Here is a 24,303-nt window from a genome sequence, read left to right as displayed (position 1 = left end):
TAACTTAAAGCCGAACTACTTCATAGTCAGTCTCTCTATTTCAAATTGCATCCTGATCTCTGCAGCTCTGTAGCATCGGCTGCAGCTAAATACTGATGAAGTGTGTTTTAATTCAAGAAAACTTTGTCAGGTCCAGCCGAATGAAACTCAAACAAAAGCCTGCAAACAACTGAACCAGGCTGGATTACTGTTAACCATCATGGTTGAAGGTGATGGACAGAGACAGCTGTCAATCAAACCAGCACAGCACCAACCATAACCCACTTATCGTCTTATGGGAAGTGTGGTTTGCAAATCACAATAGACATCTATTAAAACGGAAATAATAGAAAATGTCTGCTAGTTCTCCTTCAGTTACGATGACTCCGTCAGTTGTTGTGATCCTAGACACGGCGTCTCTGAGTGGGCGGGGCCGTCTCTCTTTCCTCATGTTTGTCACGTTTGGGAAAACAAGGGAGTGTGGACCCAAGTGCAGAATTAACGAACTATTTATTTTAACAAAAAGGCAAACGAAAACTCACTTCAGAAAGTACAACAAAAAAACACAGGGATCAAAAACAGGGCGCCACAGAGGAGCACGAGCAAAAACAGACATACCAACGAACGACATAGAAACAACAATGAACTGACACAGGAGGGAAGGAACACAGAGACTAAATAGACACAAGGGTAATCAAACACAGGTGAGACTAACAAGACACAGGTGAAGACAATCAGAAAGATCATGAAACACTAAAGACACACAGAACTCAAGAGTCAAACAAAACACACTGGAACACAGAGATACATGAGGGTAAGAAATGAAAACACTGAAGACAAAACTAGGAAACCATGAACACCAGGAAACATTAACACACAAGGGAAACAAGCAACACTGGGATAAAACCGGGAAACTCAAACACAAAAACAAATCATGACAATGTTGTGGCAGTGCTACAATTATAGAGGAAGCAGTTAATGTGTAAAAAAAACATGTAAGGAACATGTTTGAGCCTCATATGGGGAAACGCAAACAAGCCGACGGAAGCGCCGTCACTCCAGTGTGAACACAGAGCTGAGATCAACAAACCCAGAGGGAGTTTGACTTCGCTCTCAGGAAGTCATTACTCCGTCGTTTATTTACATAGAAGCTGGAAACAAGAGTGATTAAATGTTACGCTCAGACATACAAGGACGATAAATCTCTCAAGATGAAAAGAATCTTACGGCTCCTCCTCGCCGTCGTTAGACTCCGATGTGTTGATTGCCGCTCGGCCTGTAATGAGATTTGCTCTGACAGCTCCTGTAATGAATTCATCCGACACAATAGCTCTGTGTCACAGTGTGTAGGTGGAAGTGCTGGATTAAAACCAAGCTCAATCTCTTTGCATAATATCGGCATTGTTTTGTAACCTCTGCAGGCGGAGGATCTCATGGGTGTGTTTGTGTGTGTGTGTGTGTGTGTGTGCTGATGTTTCTTTAATGTTGTCCACCATCTCAATAAAAGCCCTCACTGTCAGCTGCAGGTCTGACGGCTTCGTGGAAACCAATTGCTTTCTTTTTCTTTCTTTTTTTTCAACCAGCCGAATCCGCGCAGAAAGAGAGCATTGTGAAGCCGAACCAATTTCATGAGAGGGAGGTTGAAAGCGTGTGCTGAAGGCCGTCAGGGATCTCTGCTTGAACACAGGTAGCCTTTCACATGTTTGGCCTCAGGAGATGCTGCTGAAGGTCAGGCATGTGCGCAGTGTGTGTGTACAGTGTGTGTGTTTTATGTTTGACATTTGTCTTTTTTTTGGGGGGGGGGGGGGGTTTCTGCTGCAGGGCTCTTGTATGAGGCAGCATGTGTTTGAGTGTGTGTGTGTGTGTGGAGGTTCAAAGAGGCAGATGATGCTGCAGGAGAGCGAGGTGTTGGAGACGGAGAGGGAGGTAATCACAGGTCCGTCAGTGATGGTGTCTGATTGAAGTCCGTGCAGGCTGAAGGGCATCCTTCAGTTCATGTGGCTACAGAGACAATAACGCAAACCTCTCTGAGTCTGTTTGGTGTTTTCTTTCTCTATTTTCTCCGCCCACAGCTCCTCTCAATCCTCTTCATACTGAACACAGGGGATGCACTGTTTTGGATTTTTGTACGTCCCATATGTTCATATTCTCCATCTGTTTTTTGTCCAGTTCCCGTGCTGATATAGATTCATAAAGGTAGTTTTTCCAACTTATTGCAGACTACATCTACACTCTTCTGTATTGGAAATAACGTACTATCATTGCTACTCTTATCTAGATGGCCAACATGCAGCTGCAGACATAAAATACAGTGCTTTTATATTCTTCTTGCATAATAAGAAAAACACTTAAATTACTTAAGACAGGCGCAGGTATTTTAAGTTTTCTTCTTCTCTGCTCTTGTTTGTTCATGGGCAGTGTTTAAGTGTTTTGAGAAAAAGTGTATGATGTGTTATTTTGTTGGGAATCGTGAGCAAATCAACCAATTCTGAACAGTTTTTCCAACTTCAGAGTTTTTAAACATGATGGCAGAATAAAGCTGCAAGTTCTAAGCCAATCAGGAATGTTCAGCTGCTGCAAGTACAACCCCAAAGTTACTTTAATTTTGAAAGTAGTACTGGAGCAGTGACATAATATTCCCTTAACTTAATTAAGATAATTTTTCCTGCTTTGGAAATTCAAAGAATCAAGTTTAACTCTCAGGGAAAGTTTTGATCAGTTCACGTTACTCTTTCATTTCAACACAGGAGCTGCGTTGTTGGAGTGTTAAGTTCATGTTTCTCTCATGCCAGTCAAAGAAAGATGCTGAGTATTAAGTTGGTATTCCATAGATTTAACACACAACAACTATTAGAACTGCATCAGTTGTATAACTTGCCTGGGTTGCCATTTTTCTACGAGACAGACGACACATAACATTTGAAATCCACATTCAAGTTCTTTTTCTGTTTTTTATAAATGCACCCTGACTGTCACAAACAGACAAATAGCAAAATTGGGAAAATGTTTTTGCAAAAATCTCAAACCTCAAATGTCTAAAAGTGAAGAAAACGTGTAGTCAGATTGACCCATGAACTTGTGCATGAAGCGAAGCCTCAGATGACCCCATGGTGTGCGCAGAGCAACACTCTGCTCCCCTGACAACCTTGGGGTAATGAACAACACCTGACACTGTGACCACACACACACACATTGACAGACAGTATCCAGCTTTAATCCTGACAAATTGCCACCGCGGGTACTGTAGTGTCCCTTTCTAAAGCCCTTTATCTGCCATGTCTGCCCATTCAGCTGCTCAGAGAAGCTCCTAGATTCATCCTCCAATCTTTATCCTCCCTGCAGGCCCATTATCTTAAGTGAGTGTCGATAGGATGCTCAGAGTCGCTCTCGTTCCCTTCCTCATGTACAAATGAGCAGTGGGAGTCATTTCAGAGCAGCACTATGTATGCATATGACTCGTAACCTCGCTCTCGTAAATACTGATGAATAACTGGCCTTGGTAATCTGCTGCTAATGTCCCTTTTCATGTGTGTCAATGTGTGTGTTAGTGTGTGTGTCAGTGGTGCAGGGCTTTGATGTCGGCGCTTCTGTTGTCGTCCCTCATGTTGTTACAGCATCACAGGGTCCCACTCAGCTGTCAGACGCACCAACGCCACGCTGCCTTTAAAGAGTGTGAGCATGCCAGCTGGGGATGAGCTTGTAGGAATATCAAAGCCTGTTTATTTGGCAACACGTGGAGACATTTTGTGGAGGACGATAGGGGGGAAAAGATTATTAAAGCATGTCCTAAAAGTGAGAATAATCAAGCCAAGGTACATCCAAAGAGAATTGATCCTTTTTTTTCAAAGTATTTATTAAAAGTTCGGAGCTGATTTACAGCTTCAAACATCACAAAGGATTCTGTTCCTACTTTTTCTTTGAAGAATCATCAGATTCTTTAATAAACATCAGAAACATATGGCGAGAATAATCACATGTTCACACCTACAGCTCCTTGTCTTATTGTCTTTGGTCGGAAACCATCGAGGAAAACATAATTAGATTAGGATGGCTTAGACTTCTGATGGGATCAAAACAGATTGTAGTCCCTCAGTCTGAAGCTTAAGTTCTTTATTGTTGGATTAATAACAGGATTGATTTTTTTTCCTGTATACTACAACGATCATTCCAATTAGAATTATATTTCTCCTTAAAACATAGGAGCAATTTAAAGTTTGTTATCTAACTGTAGGAGCCTTTCTCTTAAAAATCAAGGATCAACTTATTTATCAATTTTAGTAAAAGAAGAAATTTACAGATGACTGATGGGGTTTCTGCCCAATATAAGAAAAATATGCGATTTGCGAGAACATAGTACAGTATAATATATTGTGATAATATGTATTGCGATATATTAATCAATAATAGCTCACTATGTTTGTAGTCTCTGTCACTCTGACACTATATTGTTTGACAAATAAATTGGACCAGCTAACTTTAATCCATGGAGTTATACGTTTTAAATCAAAACGTCAACAGTTTCATTTAAGAATTAACTTTTGTTTTCCATCTCGTGCTGATTGGAGAATGACTGATGCATCTGATTTGGTTGAAATGTGTTTCAATCTTAATGTTATTTAAGGATTCCCCGCTTCCACTGAACAAGTGTCAGTACAGTGACTGTGAGGTTACCTCAGTAGGAATGTAAATTTAGGTGAGGCCGCCAGCAGCCGTGGTATCAGTATGTGGACAGTCCTGATGGATTTGTCTCGGTCCATCGGAGGAAGAGGACCTGACCTGCGACTTACCAGCGACTTGCCAATCAGAGTATCGACCCACTTGTGTTTTTTTCTTCTGCCTGAGGCGTCCACACCGACATCCGTCTGGGTGAAATATTCCTCTCCTTGGCTGGGCGTCAAATGTGTCCTCACCCTCAGAGCTGTCTGTCTCACTAAAGGAGATGAGCAGGAGGGGGGGGGGGGGAGAAGGAGGAGGAGGAGGACGGGTGTGAAAATAGCCGATGGAAGACATCACGGTCATTTCTCAAATCAGGAGTGTACTAGCAGGTGGCCTGGCAGCAGGGAACCTCACTTGGCTCTGCAGTCTACAGCACATACAGTAAATCCTCCTGCTTACTTTACTCTACTTTACAGCCTTTATAATGAAAACTGCAAGTTAGTCCTTCATTTGCTCCATTTAGCGTTCCTTTTTAATGAATATTTAACAACCCTACCAGCTCCTTTTTGTCCTTCCAAGGACACTACAGCTGTTACTTAATGATTTCTGCTATCTATGCTGCTGTTTCCCAAAGTCGTCCTTGTTTTTAGGATTTAAATTGCACTTGAAACAGAGGGATTAAATAGTCTTAATTGGTTTGTTCTTTAAAGGATTTAGGAATGTAATGAAAATTTGCTTTAATGTCGGCATGATTAGAAAGTCTCCAAGGACACTAAACTTGGACTGAGACGAGCAGAAAGAGTGTACACTCGCTGCTTAAGAGCACTATTGATTGAAAATCACAGGGCGGTGATTTAGACTCCGTTTTGGATCCAATTTTTGCACAATAAACTAAATTGAATTATGAGGCTATCTGGTATTAACAGCCCTATAAAACATCCTTTATATCTTGAGATGGACTTTTTACTGTTCCTGCTGATCATATTAATCATCCTTTGTGTTCGTCCAGTGTGCGGAGATAAAAAGAGCTTACATCGTCCTAATGCGGCTGATCTCAGATCTGATAGTAAGCAGGATAAATGTTGACTACGTGTGTCTCTGTAATGACTGCAGGCGGACTGTTTAGTGTTTACACACCGTGTGGATTACTGTCATCGATGCAGTGTGCTGCTTGTTCTTGTTGTTGCTCCAAGTTTCTCAGGTTTTGTTTTAAATGTGATTATTGTTTGGCAGTATACGGCTCAGTTGTGTGAACAGGATTTTCAGCCTCTTATTGTCTGGCAAAAGCATCGAAACACTTCGTCACCCAACAGCTTGGTGGCGGTACTTGAATCCTTCACGAGTCCTTTGATAATCATGTGTTTAATTAGCGTCCCTTAAACTTAATTGCATTAAAAGGAAAGTGGCTGTTTGGAATCAGGTTTAGAGGGGTTTGAGACAATCAGAGCTAATAGGAGAGAGTGTGTCAGTCCAAAATGAAAACAACCCATCACTGAAATAAGACTTTCACCAGGGAGGAAGTAAATACATATAAATGTACAATGTACATACAAAGGTTAAACAAGTGTATAAAACACAGTAGTGCTGCTAAATCAAAGGTCAAGGATATCTTTACTGGGTCTGTCTGCGTTAACCCGTTAATCGATCGTCTGTAAGGTCAGAAATGCATATTTCTTTTTAAGTTGCATTAACCATGTGCTGTTTTGTCCCCTCAGAAGCCTGTAGGTAAATATCTCACTGTAGTCAAAGTAATGTAAAGAACGACACTGCGGCACCTCTACATGGCTCATTTCACTTTAAAACTCTCAGACAGCTCAGACGTCGAGTCCAACGTCATATCCTCCTTATGACATCAAACATTTCCCTTTTTTTCACTCTTCCCTATACCTGAAGTTCATTATTTTCTTTCAAAATAAAAGCATGTTGGTATCCAAACAGGACGTTAAGTGCTCTTAGTGCTTAGGACAGTACAAACATATAAACAAACACATAAATAAAATTACAAATGTGATTAATTTTGATTAACTATGGAAATGCAGGAATTTAATCATGATTTTAAAAATGTATGATTTGACAGCCCTAATTTATACTAAACAATCTAAAGAGGTTTTGTTACCAATTTTCCTTCCTAATACCGATTCTGATTCCAGATTTGCAAATAGGCAGGTTTTTGAGGCAGTCTCTCTTGAGCCCACAGAAGAGTGAACAAGAGACATTATTTCTTAATGTCAAGCTGCTTTATTCCATTTTTATGCTTCCACTAAGCTATGCCATGGTGATAATATAACATCCTTTAATCAGAGAAAATCGCTGAGTAGATTTGTGGCCTTAACCCTAGTTTAAACTTTTAAAGCAGCCCATGACATCGTGGGACATCTTTCAAACTGTTTTCTTTTCTGGTAATGCTTTACACTATTTAAATGGCGGCCTTGGAGATTTTAAACATGTGAATAAAAACAGTAATCTCTGGGTTTGAATGAAGCGGATTCAATGGATTGTTTATTCGTTTTTTAGACAGGAAAGGGCATCTTCATTTAAATGCAAAACAACTCATTTCTGCAGACAAAGAGTTCATGCTATTTTCTTTAGTCACTGTTTTGGACACATTTAGTGGGCAATAGTGAGAACATTGTGCACCTAAAGACATCAAAGTGTCAGACCCAACATCTCCGGTTACTCCAGAGAAACGTGTTCAAGCGCCTCTGGTCTGCCCCAGGCCTCTATAAAATGTTGTTGGCGAGTAAAGAACACTTTACGGTGGGTGTTAACATGTTGCCTCTTTGTTTCCTTTTCCACAGGCTGGATACTGCCGTCCCATCGTTGTTGGAAAGACGATCAGACCAAGTTGAGCTGAGTTTGTTCCAGTCTGGGTGAGTTCCTTTGTGTGTAAAATCCTCTTAATTAAGAGAACTTTAAAAACTGTTTTTTTTTTAATTGTCTGCATTAACTGTTGTATAAGTTAGTTGATAGGCCGACTGTTTCTTTCTGTTTTGGTCCTCCTTGAGTTAGCTAGCATTTAAATTTTTTCCTGACTATAATAAACTATCCTCATTGATGCGCTCCGACCATCAAGGCTAACTGTTCTACCAAACTAAAATGGGGACCAGCTTCTTACCTTCGGCTTTCTCACAATTAGATCAACATGACAACAACAGCCTCTGTACATTGGGCGCACAAACCAACTGCTAGGCCAACCAGTGCCCCCAATACATACAAAAATAGATCTATTTTGTATATGAGCAGCAATTCTCAACAGCACTATCCCAGGGTATACGGCTCTCGAGTGCTGTGATGAGTGCTCACATTTACCATTTTAAAACCGTACAGAAAAGCTCACATTTAAATATCTGCTACAAATGAAGACTTTGTGAGAAATTGAGTTGTCAGAAAGTGAGAAAAGACTCAAAAATAGGCATTTCATCAAACAAATATTGCTTCAGGGAGGCGTATCTGTTGTGTCCTCAGGCTTGTTTCTGATTTTCTTCGCCTGACAACTTACTTTTCCTTGTTAAATAACACACATATTGGTGTGTGTTTGTGTGTGTGTGTGTGTGGGAGAGACTGCTTTGTGAAGTAGATGTTGTCATTTCTCTGGGATTGCCTGTAATTAAGATGTCAAAGTGCCAGCTGAAGACATCGAGGTGTTAACGGTGACAGGCTGACATGAAACAGTTTGAGGGCAACTCTAAAAGTGAACCTTGCCGCTCATCTCGTCACTCTCTCTCTCTCTCTCTCTCTCTCCACCTCCGGCCTTTTTTTCCTCGGAGAACCTGGGAGCGAGGTTGTGACCGAGCACTCGCTATATGACGCCGTCTGTCCCCTAGCAGTGTTCAAGATCTCTCGCCGGTGTTTCAAATTGAGCGAGAGACTCTTGAAAGCGTTGGCTGGAAGCGTTGCCGTGAGACGAGGTGAAGGTTGAACAGAGGACAGTGCATTGTGATGAATGTGTAATCGTCTGTTTTTGAGCATCCAGCGGACGGGTTTTCACTGCTTTTTTTCCCCGAATGTTTACCTGCTGAGCTTCTTAAAACTCAAGCTGGGTCTGTTTTGTGACTCGTCTTAGTGTTCCCCTCGCACAAACTCATGCACATGTACATCCACGCACACACTCTCCTGCTGTGCTGCTCGTTGAAGTGCAAATGATCTCATCTTCAGTCGGGGGAACTCGGGTCGGGTTGCGTTTGCTACCTGCTGCGTCGCTCCGCTCGCTGATAGACTTCAGCGGCTGCAAAAAAAAAGACGCACAATATTAAAACCTGTCTTCTCAGGTGCCTCCTCGCTGGGAGTGAGTCTTATTTACCGCCTACAAAAAAGCACAAACTCAGACAGCCGCACAGATTCAGCAAAGCAGATGAAAATCGGAGAAAACACATCTAAACTCAGACGTCTCTTCAGAGCCGTCTCTTCTGCAGAAACAGAGCCCCGAGGCCTGTCCTTAGCAGTACATTTTTATCACCCTCTCTGTGGTGAACTCTCTTATTTAATAAGTGAATCAAAGTGTTTCAGTCTTCAGATTTACTCCATTTGAAGGAGCGAGAGCCGCTCTTTCAAAATGATTTCTGGCATGAGAGGGAAAAAAAGCACATTACAGCCTCCAGTGAAAGTTGTGAGTCATCTAAAGACCACTTTCACTTCTCATCTTTGTTTTGAAATGTGTTGAGCTGAAAATGGACACAGAATGTTGACACCGTTCTCTCTTACAGTAGTTTATAAATACTCCACATTTCCATAGTTTTACAGATTGGCTTAATTAAAAGTGTCAGTGTTGTTTGAAGTTTCGGAGCAGGGCCGCGATGCTCCTCCTTTATCTCAGGTCTCCGGGATCTTCATTTGAATCTGTGGCTGCAGATCGCTCCTCCGGCGGCAGAACTCACAGCGCTCACCTCTTTCATCTGCTCTGAAAAATCGCACATTTTCTCCGTGTAGAGACGCCTTTCATCAGAGAGCGGGGGGAGGGACGGTGATTTGCTTAGCTGATGGGAGTTTTTGCACTCTGTGTGACCTCGTGCAGGATTTATGGTCTAATGTGCAATAATTCACACACATGCATGCAGGTTTTGTGAGCCCAGAATTACAAACAAATTATGAATTTAAATCTCCTACAGTAATAGAGAAACATTAAAAATTGGAAAAAAGAACAACATCTCAAGAAATCGTATAATAAGACATAGTTCTCTGATGCTAATCTTGACGTTTGCACACAGGACTTATGGTGTTTTTTTCTTCATGTATCTCTTTTATTTTTTGGACCTTTTTGCTTTTATTAGAGAGGACAGCTGAACAGAGACAGGATATGTTGGGAGTAGAGTGTGGGGGAGGACATGCAGCGCAAAGGGCCGAGGTCGGATTCAAACCCACGCCCGCTGCGCTGAGGACTATTACCTCTGTGTACAGTGCACGCATCACAACTGCTATCTGTTGCAGATGAAATTATCAAAACACCTTAGCATACTGCTTGTTAAAATATGGATATATAAAATCAAAATAAAGAATAATTTCTAGTTTTTTAACACTAATGATAACACAAGTCATTTTTTATGACAAAATATCAATACTTTTAGAAGTTTTCACCTTTTATTGATTTAGAAAACGACTTAGTTTAGGTCGTACAGACTATACTGTAGGTATGGAGAACTTGAACATAAAGGCACTTGTGAACCGTTTCCATCACAGAGCTCTGAGGTTTAAACAATTTTGGGCTCTTGAGAAAACAGGGCAGACTCCTAATAGTACCTTAAACTTTTTCAATTGTGTAGGCTAAATAAGGTCTTTTGGTGAAGTGTGATTTGTGTGTGTTTGAGGACAGTCTGACCAGAGAGGAAATTCAATCAGCGCTGCCCCTCTCTCTCTTTCCATTTCCTCTCGTGAATTCATTGTTAAGTCAGGAAACGGTCTTCTTTAGTCAAATATTGGCTTTAGAGAATGAAACCGATTACCTGGAGAGTTGTACTGGATGAACCCAACTGTCCTCTGCCTACCTTTCCTTCAACGGGTTTGGGCGTCGTCCCAGCGGTGCAGGCGTTGGCGTCACGCTCGGCTGGATTTGTGGGGTCGAGTTCATCGAACAGCCTCGCCAGCTCTGACGCTCGCTGGCTCTTCAGGCTGGAAATTGCCATAATGTGTCCTGCAGTGGTCGGCTGCACAGGCCCTCTATCAGGGGCTCCATCTGTGCTGAGACCACACACACACACACACACACACACACACACACACACACACACACACACACGCACACTAACACAATGCATCATTTGTCATACACTGTGGTGGTGAATACACAAGCAAACTCAATTAGGACCAGAAACAAAAGAGCACTTAGTTTATAAAAACATCCACAGAAGCTAAAAACACACAAATACACCAGCAGTGAAAAATGTAAGTGGACACAATAACATTCTAATGTACCTCCCTTAATGAACATTATTCTCTTAAATATAATTTTACTGTAGACTTTCTGTTCCCTCGAACTTCTATTTCCTTTAATATAAAACAAATCTCAGATCAAACACAAAAGTAGAAGTCTAACAGAGTCCACAAGCTTTAAAGGTCCCATATTCTGCTTTTTCTGGTTTTATATGCTCTTTAGTGTGTTTTCAAAATTCAAAGTCCGTGGAAACGCGGCTTCTCCTACCTCCTCCTGTTAGCTGTAGCATTAGCTGCATGTAACGCTCGGTTCTAGCCCCCCTCGATAAAATTTGTCAGTCCGACGTCATTGTCAGTGTGAGATCACTGATCTAAGTCCATTGGCTCGTTGTGGCAAGCCCTGCAGCTCATGTTGAAATTTCCAAGAGGCGTGCTGAGCAACTGACCAATAACGACAGAGCGGATCGGCAGACCAATCAGATCAGACTTGGCCCACGTGGGGTCTAACAGTGTGGGCTCAACAGAGTGTAGCTGACGGACTCAGAGCGTAGAGGGAGCAAGGAGGAGCAGTACATGAAAACAGACACTTTTTTCAGACTTTATCTATTGTGAACGTACAAAAGTAGGTACATAGATTAAATATACGAACCTCAAAAAGGGCAGAATATGGGATCTTTAAGTCAGAAAGTTTAGTCATAAACAATCACTTACCATCACGTGCACCGTGATGATTTTCTAATGCGCATGTCCGGTCGGAAGTTCAATCCATGGATTTTATGGTTCAAACAGATGATGATGATGATGATGATGATGACGGCTCCCCTGCAATAGACTGACTTGAAAAAAAATAAAAAGTTAGCGTGACAAAAAGGCATGTGTGGCTTTAGATTTGTGTCATTTGTGTGATTCTCACACTCCATGTCTGTGAGAGTTGGCAGCCCTCAATCCAGTTATTAAAGACATGAATCCTAAATTTTTTGCTAGCTTGCTTCTATAATAAAAACCTGTTGGAATAGTTGAAGTATTGCTGGAGCTGCCAAGCTGACGGGCTAACTCTCAGTTTATACTCCAAAGAGGAGATGTGATGAAAGTAAACGGTGCAACAATGCTAATATGTTAGCTTCCTCCAATTTGGACCTTTTTTAACTCTTGTTTCCTCAAAAGTCTGCCATGTCAAGACACAAGATTTGGAGATATCTCTTTTTCTGTGACGACTACATTCTGACTGATAGAAGGTAGTTACAGTCCTTTGCTTTCCTCTGATTCTAATTCACCTTTTTGCCGAGTCACTTTTCTGTGATCTGTGTCCAAATAGTGTGTTTGAAGAAGTGATGATCAGCACATGGGTACACGTTTCCAGACTTGGCACTGTAACCTCAGTCAAGGACAGACGTTCTCTGCCCTTCTCGCCTGAGCAGTTATCATTAAACGAATATGAAAAATGAGCTGCGGTTTTAAGTTAATTGATGGAGGACTGTGGTGCGTAAAAAGCAGCCTGGCTCTCGCTGAAGAAGCTGCTGCTCTTCTTTAGTCTCAGGCAGCAGAAATGCTAAATGTAGCTGCTAGATTTACTTCTAGAGATGTTGATTGCAGTCCAAATTTTTGATGTGTGGGTGAGGAAATAAGGACACAGTCTAATATGCAGATGCTGGCTCAGCAGGACTTAAAGGAGAGCCCAGTTGATTTGACATGTTTGTTTTTGCAGGAACATTTATGGTGCTACAAATATCTGACGTCTGAAACATGCATCACAATAAAAAATCAATTTCATTTACTGATGAAATGTTGTCATCCCAAGTATAAAGGGAGGATAATAAGATCTATTGTATATTTTAAAAATACATTAAATTAGCATAATACCAACACATGCAACCCCTTCATCACATCACAAGGCATTTAACTGCCATCTGAAATGAATGAATGTTGGATTATAATGGACTTTATACATACATGATGCCATAAATTGCTCGGATAGACTTTAAAGTGTGCTGTTTGATTCAGTTGTTCGCTATATTAAAAGTGAGATAAAGGAAATAAGTGTATACCTTTTCAGTGTTTCTGGTGTTTTATCATCTGATGACAGAAAGCTTGCAGAAAATACTAATGAAGCGACAGGAATGGAAACAGAAATGGGCTGTCGGGGGAAAAAATTGTGCGGTGTGTTATCCTGTTTCGCGCTGTGTCGCTCTGGTGCTGTTAGGACACTCAAATAGGAAACAATTAATCAAAATGATTTTTCACTGATGCTCGCTCACGTCATGCAATAAGGACACGCTGTTAAAAAAGCCCCAGCATGAAAAACACTTTATGTGCTCGTGCATCTTTTAAAGTTAGAATTGAATGCTCACAAATGAATTGTCTGGTTCTTCAGGCTGACACCATTATCAGTATACTTTTTAAACTGGCAAAATTATCAAGTTATATTAATCAGTGTGAGAACAAATATTCTGATATCGCTTTAACATCTCATCCACAAACAGGTAGATATTTTCACAAAGTCCAGACATTATTTGTCCCTGCCTCTGATTTCTTTGTCCTTTTTTTTTTTTTAATTTTCTATATGTTGTGGTTTGTAAAGAAATATCTATTCTTGGCAACAAATGTCAATGCAATTTACTTGAATGATTGGCTTTGGACCAAGGACCACTTAGTGCCACTCCAATAATTGTATGAGAGAATTTATCGTCATCTCCAGAGAAAGACTGCATCCAAAAAGTCCTACATACTCGTACTTTTGTGATGCAAGGGGATAAAATGTGCAGTAAAAATCAACATAAAACCTCAGTGATTATTGCAGGTTTAACCAATGCAGAGACCAGTAATCAGGCAGGTTTTCTAAATGGTTCTGCACAGATTTCATGTAGGCTGCTTGTGTTCAGTGTCAAGCCTCCAACTGATGTATACTTCACAAATTAAATGTCCTCTACATGTTCACGTTTATTAGTGGTAGTTTTTTTTTTTTTGCTTTAAATTAGAGTGCATGAAGTTTATAGTTTTGCAAGTACAAGAGTGTCCTTGTGACCTTATGTAGTGGAAGAGCAATTACTTAAAAGGGGGAAAAAACAGGCACATGTCGGGTTTCACACAGCGACAGACAGTGAACTTTATGTCTATCAAATTCAGTTGAGTTAACAGGATATTGGCTTTTTACTGCCTTATTAATAATCCACTGACTTACCATTTTTTTGTCACGTGTGCAAAAATAATAGCTGCATTTCAGCTTTAACAGTTATCATAGAATAATGCCTATTATGCTGTTGCACACATTTTTAATACAAAACCAGTGCAGTGCAGTTCAGCGTTTTCAGCACTCGGCGTCCCGAGCGCAAAACAGAAAACCTCCATGGGTGTGCTTCTGTCTGTGGTTATTTTTAACTTCTGTCTGCGAGGACAAGTGAACTCACTCCTCAGCCGATTGTGTGTGGCGCTCCCGAGGGAATGAATGAATGTGTGTGTTTTCAGTTTGGGAACTCTCAGTGGACCAGGGGCATGTTGGTGTGTTGGAGGACGCCGCTCGGTCACTCTGCATCATTACTTAATCATACGTCCTTCCCTGAACCCCTGATGACTCCACAAAAAGACTGGTAGAATTATTAAGAGGCACGCTTTCACTGAAACAGACAAAAAAAGAGCTCAATAGAAACTTTAACTTCACCGCAAATGATTCTCTTGTTTTTGATACTTAAAAAGAAAAATCTTTAAAAACCAACCAACTCTAGTCAAACTGTTCCGATCTGCTCCTGCATCTTCTCATGGCTGAATGTTGTTGTGTTCCTCTGTAGCTGTGATAGAAAATGGGTCACAATCTGAGCTTTTATTCAGGTTGCCCTGGTTGTTGCTCAGTTGAACCGATTAATCATATTGTTAAGACGCAGCAGAGGTTGCTCCTCGTGTTGTTGTTTCATGATCTCAGAATGTTCCTCAAAATCACGAGTGCTGTTTTTTTTCACCTTCTGAGAAAAAATGAAACTACTTGACGAGGCTTCCGTTTTTTTTACCTCAAACAATCACCTTCAATCTGAGTGACTACTTTGTCTTCAAGGAGGTGAAGAGAAAACGTGGAAAGCAGCACTGAAAGTGTTTGATATATTTTGGACTAATCTTTCACTTAATCATAAGAACTAATCAATACATACTTCAATATTAACAGATAATTACAATTTAGAGCCATAATACAACATACCATTATATCTCATTAGTGGTGTACTGTAAAAAAAGGAGATCCATTGCACGTGTATCCGGCATGATGAAGTGTTTTCCTCAAATATAAGGGTGCTTTGCCCATTTTGAGTAATAACAGCAATTTGTTCAATAGACAACTTAACACCAGGGATTTTGAATTAACATAGCATTAACTTGTTTAAAAGTTTGGATTGACGTTCCCTGCAGTACAAAATGTTGCCTCTTGTGAATTGGTAATTGCTGTGGTTTGTATTTGTAATGTCGCTTTTTTTCTGGTATTTTGCATGTAGAAAACAACAAAGAAATTAAGAGGAAAGACGAAGGGGGAAAGAGTAAAGGAATAAGCTGTTTAAAGATGCGAGGAATTGATGTAAAGTAAAAGAGGAAAGGCTTCTGAGTCAGAAGAGAAGAAGGTAGAAGGAAAGAGAGAGAGAGACTGTGTATGGAAATATTGAGCCACAAAGCATTTATGTCAGATCAAAGCTAATCCTTATCTTAGGGAAAAGGATTCAGTAATTCTCAGGGCTGTCTCGCCCCCTCAAGGGCAGGTTTCTTTCTCTGCTCTCGTCTCCCTGTGCTTGCATCCCTCTCTTCTCCCTTCTTCATAAAACTGCCTGGATGTCTCTGCTCTCTTACTCTTTGACACGGCAACGGTATGGAGAAACTAGGTCAGCTTGTGCAGAGGAGAGTGCAGAGCGAGGAGCAGAGCGAGGAGCAGAGCGAGGAGCAGAGCGAGGAGCAGAGCGAGGAGCAGGGTTCCCACGCGTCCTGGAAAATATTTTGCTGTCCTGGAAAATTATTTAGACATTCTACTAATTTCATATCTGAGTTCCCAAAAAGAGAGGAAATTGTCATTTGAAAGGACAAAATGATGTTAAGGATTATATCAAATAGTGAAGGCAGTTCATGGACAATAGTTTTAGGATTAGCCTACATACACCCCAAGTCACCTGCAGGCTGACATTAAGGTAACATAAGTTTCAGATCATGAGGCTAATTGTTTTGGACATCTCTTACATAGGCTCTCTTCTCCTAGCACTGGAGAGCAGTCCTGCCCCGCAGCCCTGTTGCATTCTGCCCTACGGAAGGCTTCCAGTCAGCTGACCAATCAGAACAAAGCGGGCACATGGGAAGGTGGGCCTTAAAGAGGCAGAAGCTGAAACGAGCTGTTTCAGGCAGAGGCGGACATGAGGGTTTTTACTGACGCCAGTAAAAGAGAAATAAGGAGTTTTTATAGCTTTAAATCATGCAAAACTACACCATTGGTTTCACAGAATGACAACATGAAAGGTGAAAATGAGTATAATATGGGATCTTCAAGTACAACCTGCGGTAACACTTGGCGTTAACAAAGTGTTTCCAGTGACAACTTGATCAAAACTCACTTGCCATTATGCAAATAAGAGCCTGTACATGAATTCTGTTCAAATGGACCGAATGTACATCGGTGGGAGGCAGTTGATTACTTACAGACTATCCCAAATTACATTGGTTAAGGGTGTTGTCCCAGGACATGAGCATTCACTCCTTGAGAGTAGCTTGAGAGTTTGGTGTTGAACTGATCTTCTTAACCCTGATAAGAAATACTTGAAATCGCGTGGACTGCCAATCAGGACGCCTCCTGGAAGCCGCCGAAGCAGGTATTAATTTAGGAAACCTCTGGGCAGACCCATAACTTGACAGAGGGAGAATATGAGAATAAATATGACTATTCCAAGTGTCCAGTGAATGCATTAAGAGCTGGAGGACGCAACTATTGCCAAGGACATTTTGGCTTCCTTGCTTAGCTGCAATGACTTTTTAGATATTTTTTGGCTCAATCGATAGAAAGCTTTCAGGAGAGGATTCTGGTTTCATATGAAGTATCTTTGTGGGATTTCAATTCGATAAGCCCTATCAAAATCTAAACCTCGTCTTGTTGATGTTATTTACCACCACCTCGAGTAGAATGTGATCCTACTCTCTCCTCCAAATGGACCAAAGAAAAAGGGACTTCAGACTGAATAAAGTGCTCTGAGCCTGCCTGGTGTGAAAACAGTCTTATCTCTCATTGCCACATCTGTTTCCCCACAGGGTACCATGAGCAGTTTAATTGCCTGAGATCTTGTTTTTGATATAGGACAGAGATGTATGGTGTCGCAGGGCAATCAGTGGTCACCTTTCCCTGTTTTTATCACCTCTTTTTCTCTGCATCTCTCTCTCTCCTCCGTTTGTCTCACTCTTCACTCTTGCTGTCTTCCCACGTTCTCGCCTGGAGGGACATTGGCTCTGTCGAGATTGCAGAAAGAGAGAGGCAGAAATCTAGTCGTCTTTCGTCCTCAGCAGTTTTCACACTTGACAATTTGGGTTAAAAAAAAATACAATATAAAATCAACAGGGCCCTGTTTGGTATTCATTGTTTCCATGGTGCTATTTCGACAGGGTTTAATCATCTGTAAAAGCCAACCATCACCGCTTCCGCATGGATTAACACGGTAGAAGTGATTATGCAAGAAGAAATTGTTTATTATGGAGCCTGTGGCCCGAAGGAGACGGTTAAAGGTACTTATCAAAGACACAGAGGCCAAGGGTCTTATGAACTCACCCTGACTTCAGGCAGCAGAAATGTACGATGAGCTATACATAACAATGACTCTCATTAGGTTGTCAGTTATTAATTTTTTGCCCTCAATCAGGCCTGAACCTTAGCTTACAGAGGTGAAAACAGTTGTCTGTGATGCAAATCATGTACGGTATACTTCTATTTTTGCAGAATATTTTTGAAACACTGGAGGGGACCAAGACCTGAAAAGTGAATGTTTGTGTCAATATATGTAAATATTTCGTGTTGCATTTCCATAATCATAATCCTTATTCAAAAAGGAACACAGCATCTGTTTCTTTTTTTGTGTGTGTGTGCTTGTTTTTGTGAGTTTTCACCTTAAGACTGAGGATCATTCCATTGGGTTGACTTGAAAACAATGACTTCAACTTGGTTCCATATTACAGCGGTATCCCAAATAACAAGTTGGAAACCCATAAAGAAAAAAATAATAAGTTTAATTCTTCTTATTGGTTCCTAAAAGTGATTACCATTTATTGTAGGAAAAGGCTACATATCTGTAAAACAATTCGTAGCTTTCTGTTGGGACTATTTTAAATTGAAAATGATTGTCAATTGAGAAGTGGCATGAACCCCCTTTGAAATCTGATTGGCCACCTAAGGTGCCACCCCAAACTCTTGATTTATGTTTAGTTATTTGTCTAATTAGAGGCGGGACCTAAGTTAAATTCAACAATTCGGGCCATGTTCAACAGACTGCTGGTAGTTTTCTTATCGTGTCAATGTAGTATTCCTTTTTCTGTTGTTGTGATAACATGTGGTTGTGCTTATCGTCCGGACCAGTTTACAATGATACGTTTCTTAGTTCCTTGTTTAGACACCTGCTAGCTTGTGCTGCTGAAATCATAACAGTTTGAAATTGATAAAGACAAACTGTGTTAAATGATGAAGTATTGCTGAAAAGGAAAGTGACAAGGAATTACATTTTAATTGAATACATAATTGAATTAATTAATTAATTATTAATTGAATACATTGCTTATTTGTGATCAATTTTTTAATTAAATGGGGAAACGATATTAAAGCTATTGAAGTACAGTAATGGCGGATGGATATCAGTGTGGGGTTGAAGACAAATAAGGTCAATATTTGTGTCTATAGTTAGTTGGTTTTGTTAATGCTGTTGGAAGGCAATATGAGACCACTTGTTAACAATCCATTGGTAATATTTGGTGCCAGAATTTCGTTGCAGTTTCAGTACAAAAAAACTTACTTCAAGTCAAGAGTAAAATTCGGGTTGGTCTTTCTTATTTCAGAGTTCATTTCAAACCTAATTTCTTGAACTAAATACCAACATGTGCTACTAACTGTGATTTTTTTTTTTAATGTTGCCTTCATTTCCTCATCAGTGTTGTACTTTCTCTTGTCTTTCAGGTGATTGTCCACGTTTCCACCAAATTGCTGTGACGTCACTGAAATGTCGTGGACAAAGGTTGCCGATGAATTGGCCCATTTGTAGCTTCATCTGGAGTCGCGCAACCTTTCTAAAAAGTCTGTTTGACTTGGTCCCTTCAGATAAAAATCGCTGTTTGCTTATAATTAGGTCTAATAAAGGACCACCTACCGATCTTTAAAAAAAATTAAATAAAAATGGAGACTCTTTCCCAAGATTCAATCCTGGAGTGCCAGATCTGCTTTAACTACTACAGTCCCCGTCGGCGGCCAAAGCTCTTGGATTGCAGACACACGTGCTGCTCGGTGTGTTTGACCCAGATGCGCAGCAGCCAGAAAGAGATCCGTTGTCCCTGGTGCCGTGGCGTCACTAAGCTGCCGCCTGGCCTGTCCGTCTCCCAGCTCCCCGATGACCCGGACATCATCACTGTCATCGCCATCCCTCACGCGTCCGAGCACACACCCGTCTTCATCCGACTCCCCAGTAACGGCTGCTACATGCTGCCGCTGCCCATCGCCAAAGAGCGGGCGCTGGGCCTCCCCGGGGAGCTGGGATGTCGATTCCTGCCTGGCAGCCAGCAGAAGGGGGTGACAGTGGTGACGGTCCCCGAGCAGCAGCCTCTGGGCTTGGGTATCAGTCTGGAGAGCATGGGGATGGGGCTTGAGGGAGGTGAGAGCGAGCGGCGAGTTAGTCACCCGGTGGGAGCAGGAGGGAAAGGCTCCACGTGGTCCGGTGTGTGCACGGTTATACTTGTGGCGTGCGTGCTGCTCTTCCTCCTGGGCATCGTGCTGCATAACATGTCCTGCATCTCCAAACGCTTCACCGTCATTTCCTGCGGCTGAGGGTTAGGGAGGAGGCTAAACAGACTCCCGCGGACTCCCCTGGACCCCCCATGAATAGCCCTGCCTCTTCTCAGAGCTGGACTCTGCTGAGGAGAGGGGACACATGACGGGCATCCAAGGAAACAACAGAGCATCATAGTGAGAAACGGATAAAGAAGAGGGCAGGGTGGAGATCCTCAAATGGTCTGCCGTTGTGCCCCCATTTTTTTTACATTTTGAAGGCTGAAGTAAAAATGGAAATAACAATTTGAACCGTCACTTTCCCTGAAACTCCCTTCCTCTTTGTGTCCTTCCATTTTCTTTAAAGAACACTTTGGAAGTGACTCCTGAAAAAGTTTTTTTTAGCCAGCTGATGTGTTTTTGGCAAAGGTCCGACGTGACACTCAGTCACACTCACAGCCTTTTGGATTGCCTGTTTCGTCTGTGATTGGTAGAAGTACATCTGTTATCATAGTGTTGTTTAGCTGAGTGTCTGTTCCGAGTGCAGCGTCTCCAGCTGGTGCAGCAGTACAAAGAGTTTGGACTTGGCTGCTCTCTGTTCTCTGATGCTGCAGGAATTAAGTGTGCAGGATCCACGTCTGGCTCTGTTTGAATCATCTGGGAAACTTAAAATCAGCACAGCTTTTTGTTGATTTTTTTTTTCTCCTGCACACAACCTGTTCTTTTTCAGAATACATTTTTATTATAATGGATTCGTGTGATGAAGAGATAGTTTGAAAAAAAAAAAAAAAAAAAGGTTTAACTGTGGATTGTATTGTTCTTTCATGCCAGCAGTGTAGGCTACAAGCCAAAAATAGATACATTAGAGCTAAATGACAATTGAAACTTCAGAATGAGACCTGAAAAAGTTAGAGAAATGTGTCATAAATCCAGCATGACAGAACTTTTTGTTTTCAACCTCGCCAAATTTGAGCATTTGTTTTTTTTTTTTTTCTTCTGTTGTATATTATTTTATATTCAAAATATTTTTGTGTTCTTAGAACTTGCTAAAGTCACTTGGAATGACAATTTCTTTATTAAATGATTTATCACTAAAAGTATAAAAAACAAACCGAGCTCGACTGCTATCTGAAAGTTATCACCGTTGCTATCTTTGAAGATGGAAAGAGTTTTTGCTGAGCCTTCTTGTACGATGCTAACTGTCTAAAAGCTAACTTAAGGACAGGAAATTTGCTAAAAGATACTATTTAGTATTAAGAACTGGATGACAAATTGAAATTGAAAAGAAATGGTAGTCATTTTGGAAAATATGTGCAGTTTTGTTGTCACACAGTTGCAAAGTTTGTTAACTGTCTTGTGTTCACCCTGCCCTGCTGACCACCATCGTCATCCTCTCATAACACACCTCCAGCTTTAATCAGGCCCTCACCAGCCCACCCATGAACCCCCCCCTAACCTTAATAACGTCATTCATTTAGAAAACCGGGTGGCTTTGGACAGTTCGACGGTGTGTGTTTTACGTGTGTGAGTAAGAGGTCAGGAGCAGGCGGGTGCTGCAGGGTTCCAGTTAATGAAGACCATATCGATTAATCTGCTTTTTGAATATCTCCTACGATCCTAAGAGATGGATGTTGCTCTTTCTTTTCCACTTTTTATACGTCGAGGCAAGCAATGTGTCTGTTTACTGTGTGGTTAAAGCAATGGAGTGTACAGGACACACAAACAGGGTGAACTCTTTTGTACAGCAGTCTTGTCATGTACAGAATGATTGTAATTTCTTTTTCTTTTGTTTATAACTTTTTTTTTTATATGTTTTGCTTTGTTGATATATACATTCTGGTTGAGATTAAAATATATAAATATGTTATCCAGGACAGGACACTTCAGGGCACTCAGAGTGGACATGACACACCAGTCACACAAAATAAGGAAAGTCAAATAATAATTATTAGAGAAATATGCTGTGCCAAAATGTTTTACAATATCTCTAAATACATTGGATTTCTTCAAATAATCCTCAATTCATGAAATACATCTACGTGATAGATAAATTAGCCATTGGCAGTTCAAAAGGTGACCTTTTGTCTTTTGATTTTGTTTAAATTTATGCTTTTTCAATCTAGTTTGATTCCTCATTTAGCATCATTTTGCTGCATTTAAACAAAAGTCTGTTTCAGTTTTTTTTTTTTTTTGACTGAATCTTTTTCAAAAAACAAGTCTTATTTGGCATCCCGTATTAGCATCATTTTACCACTTCCTGTACCGAAAACAGGAACATTTTTTGACAGCTAAATGGAATAAATTGAGGCTTTTTGCAGCGAAAAGCTTCCTGAAGACAAATATTCTGTGGTAAAAGTGTTCAGGCTACAATAGGGCAAACATTTGTTTTGCAAATGCAGTGAAAGAGGAGGGTTACGTTGAGAAGACATGGCCCACGAGGGACACGCTGCTGCTCCTTCAGTTGCTATGAGACTGTGTAGAAAGCCCTTTCAAAGTGAGATGCTCCTTCACTCAAATATATTTAGCTCAGAATACTCTAAGGTCTTTGGGCTCTAAAAGAAATCAAACTTGCAAATTTTCTCAGAACTTGAATTTGAAAATGTTTCTTGGGAGGTCAAACCGACAAGAACACTTTGACATTAAGATAAAAATATTTCTTTAAAAGGACATGAAACTTCATCTTTGTACATTATGATGACAACAATCTTATAACATGAATATACTTTACACTTGGTTTAAAAGAACTAAACTATAAAAATCAGAAATCAAGAATGTAGTGGAACTTTCTTTGTTGTCTAAAATGTGTTTTGTGGATGTATCTCCCTCACCATGAAACGCTTAAACTCAGCAGTAGACAGTGGAATCAAACTGGTGACTCAACAAGCTTGTTTTAACCCGTTTTTTTTTTTTAACCATAAATAGACACCGACAGATTTGGTTGCAGTATTTCTGACACAAGCGTCCAATGAGCTGTGGATCTCCCCAATAGGAAGCGTCACCAATGTGTCTCCTAAGTCCTTCTTCTCCAGTCCACACCACCGACTCACCTCTCATGTGTATGGCAAGGATGTAACCCAAACACTGCGAAAGCCATGTTGTAAGAAAAGTGAACTTTCTTTTGTTTCAGGGATTTTGTAGAAATCAAATAGGACAGTACGAGGAAATCCTAGCTGATATATTTAAAATTGGAGATGTTTTGCAGAAAAAAAAACAGCTTTAACAGTTCTAACATGCTCTTAGTGTGATTACCCACACATGATGTAATTAAGGGTTTTTAGTCGTTTACCCACCCGTATAGTGTCTGTTGAATGTTGATCTATTGGATTATTGATCTGGTGGTGAATTCCCATCATTATTTGGAGGCACAAACACTGTCATGCCTAAAACCAAGGATGTTCAAAGGTGTACCAGCCTTATTGGTTTTTCTTTGCTTTTCATATGTTTCCCTGCAAAATGAAATATTCTCCACTAAAAGGTCAAAAAGGATTAGATATTCCTAACACCTGGTCTTCAGTGTAAAGGTCTGTTCCTGTTCATCTTTTCAGCTACATTACATTTTCCTGTGACTCAAGAGAATTACATACATCTGAATCTCCTTCTTGTCCTTTGTAAAGATTTTTTTCTTTTTTTTAATTTCGAATCAAAAACTGCCCTGTTAAACATTTTTCACACAGCGATGACTGTAGAAGTTTAGAGAGGAGGCTTGTCATTTCTGTGCCTGTGTGTTTGTAAAAAAAAAAAATACCGTGAAGTTCCTGTTGTAGTTTCCTGTTTGTGTCTGGTCGACGGCAGCTGACGACACAAGCAGCAGCTGTTCTTTTTGGTGCAAAAAATAAAGCAAACCTTCTTTATTCAAACAAGGACTCATGAAGCCTTTATTTTAGAATTACAATCGTTTCATTGGGTTGTTAATGAATGCTTTTCAGCTTAAATATTAATGTTGTCTTGTGGAGAAATAAGCCTCCACTTCCACTGGTGGTATTAGAAAAAGTCCTCACCAAAGAGAAGCGTAAAAAAAAGCGTATTTCCTGTAGCCCTATTCATCAAAGTCACATATTGCATGGGTGAGTGAACTTGGTGAAGAGCAGGCTCTCTCTGTTTACCCTCAGGAACTTCTTTTCGCCTCAAATATTTATTGATAAAGTGTGCAGGATGTAATTAACGCTCCCCGGGGGAATGGTTGCAGCTGGGCCTCTCTGCAGCAAAACACCTCTATTTCTTCCAGGCAGCTGCTAATGATGACCAGCACACTCATCATGGACTGCACAGCCTCAACCAGCCGGCTCTATCTGCTCTTAATGATGGCTCCTTTACTTTAACGACCGCAGAACTCGAGTGCAGTATGG

The 24,303-nt window shown here is 40.7% G+C and overlaps 1 protein-coding gene across 2 annotated transcripts in view; it reads left to right on the top strand.

Annotated features, from left to right (window-relative positions):
* rnf152 (ring finger protein 152) overlaps positions 1 to 23,817 on the top strand; it is a 48,943-nt gene extending 25,126 nt beyond the window's left edge. Inside the window, exons 1-3 of one of the 2 annotated variants that reach the window (XM_061064061.1) lie at positions 1,543 to 1,666; positions 7,434 to 7,505; positions 19,157 to 23,817. In XM_061064061.1, the coding sequence (XP_060920044.1) occupies positions 19,373 to 20,017 (645 nt within the window). In that variant the 5' untranslated portion in view covers positions 1,543 to 1,666; positions 7,434 to 7,505; positions 19,157 to 19,372 and the 3' untranslated portion in view covers positions 20,018 to 23,817. Of the gene's footprint in view, positions 1 to 1,542; positions 1,667 to 7,433; positions 7,506 to 19,156 lie in introns of those variants that run through there. The other variant, XM_061064060.1, reaches the window with a different exon arrangement.
* The last annotated feature ends 486 nt before the right edge of the window (positions 23,818 to 24,303 follow it).

This window comes from Labrus mixtus, chromosome 19, assembly GCF_963584025.1.
Source record: "Labrus mixtus chromosome 19, fLabMix1.1, whole genome shotgun sequence".
NCBI classification, from domain to species: domain Eukaryota; kingdom Metazoa; phylum Chordata; class Actinopteri; order Labriformes; family Labridae; genus Labrus; species Labrus mixtus.
Note: the sequence above shows the minus strand (reverse complement) of the source record. Positions and strands in the feature narration are given on the sequence as shown.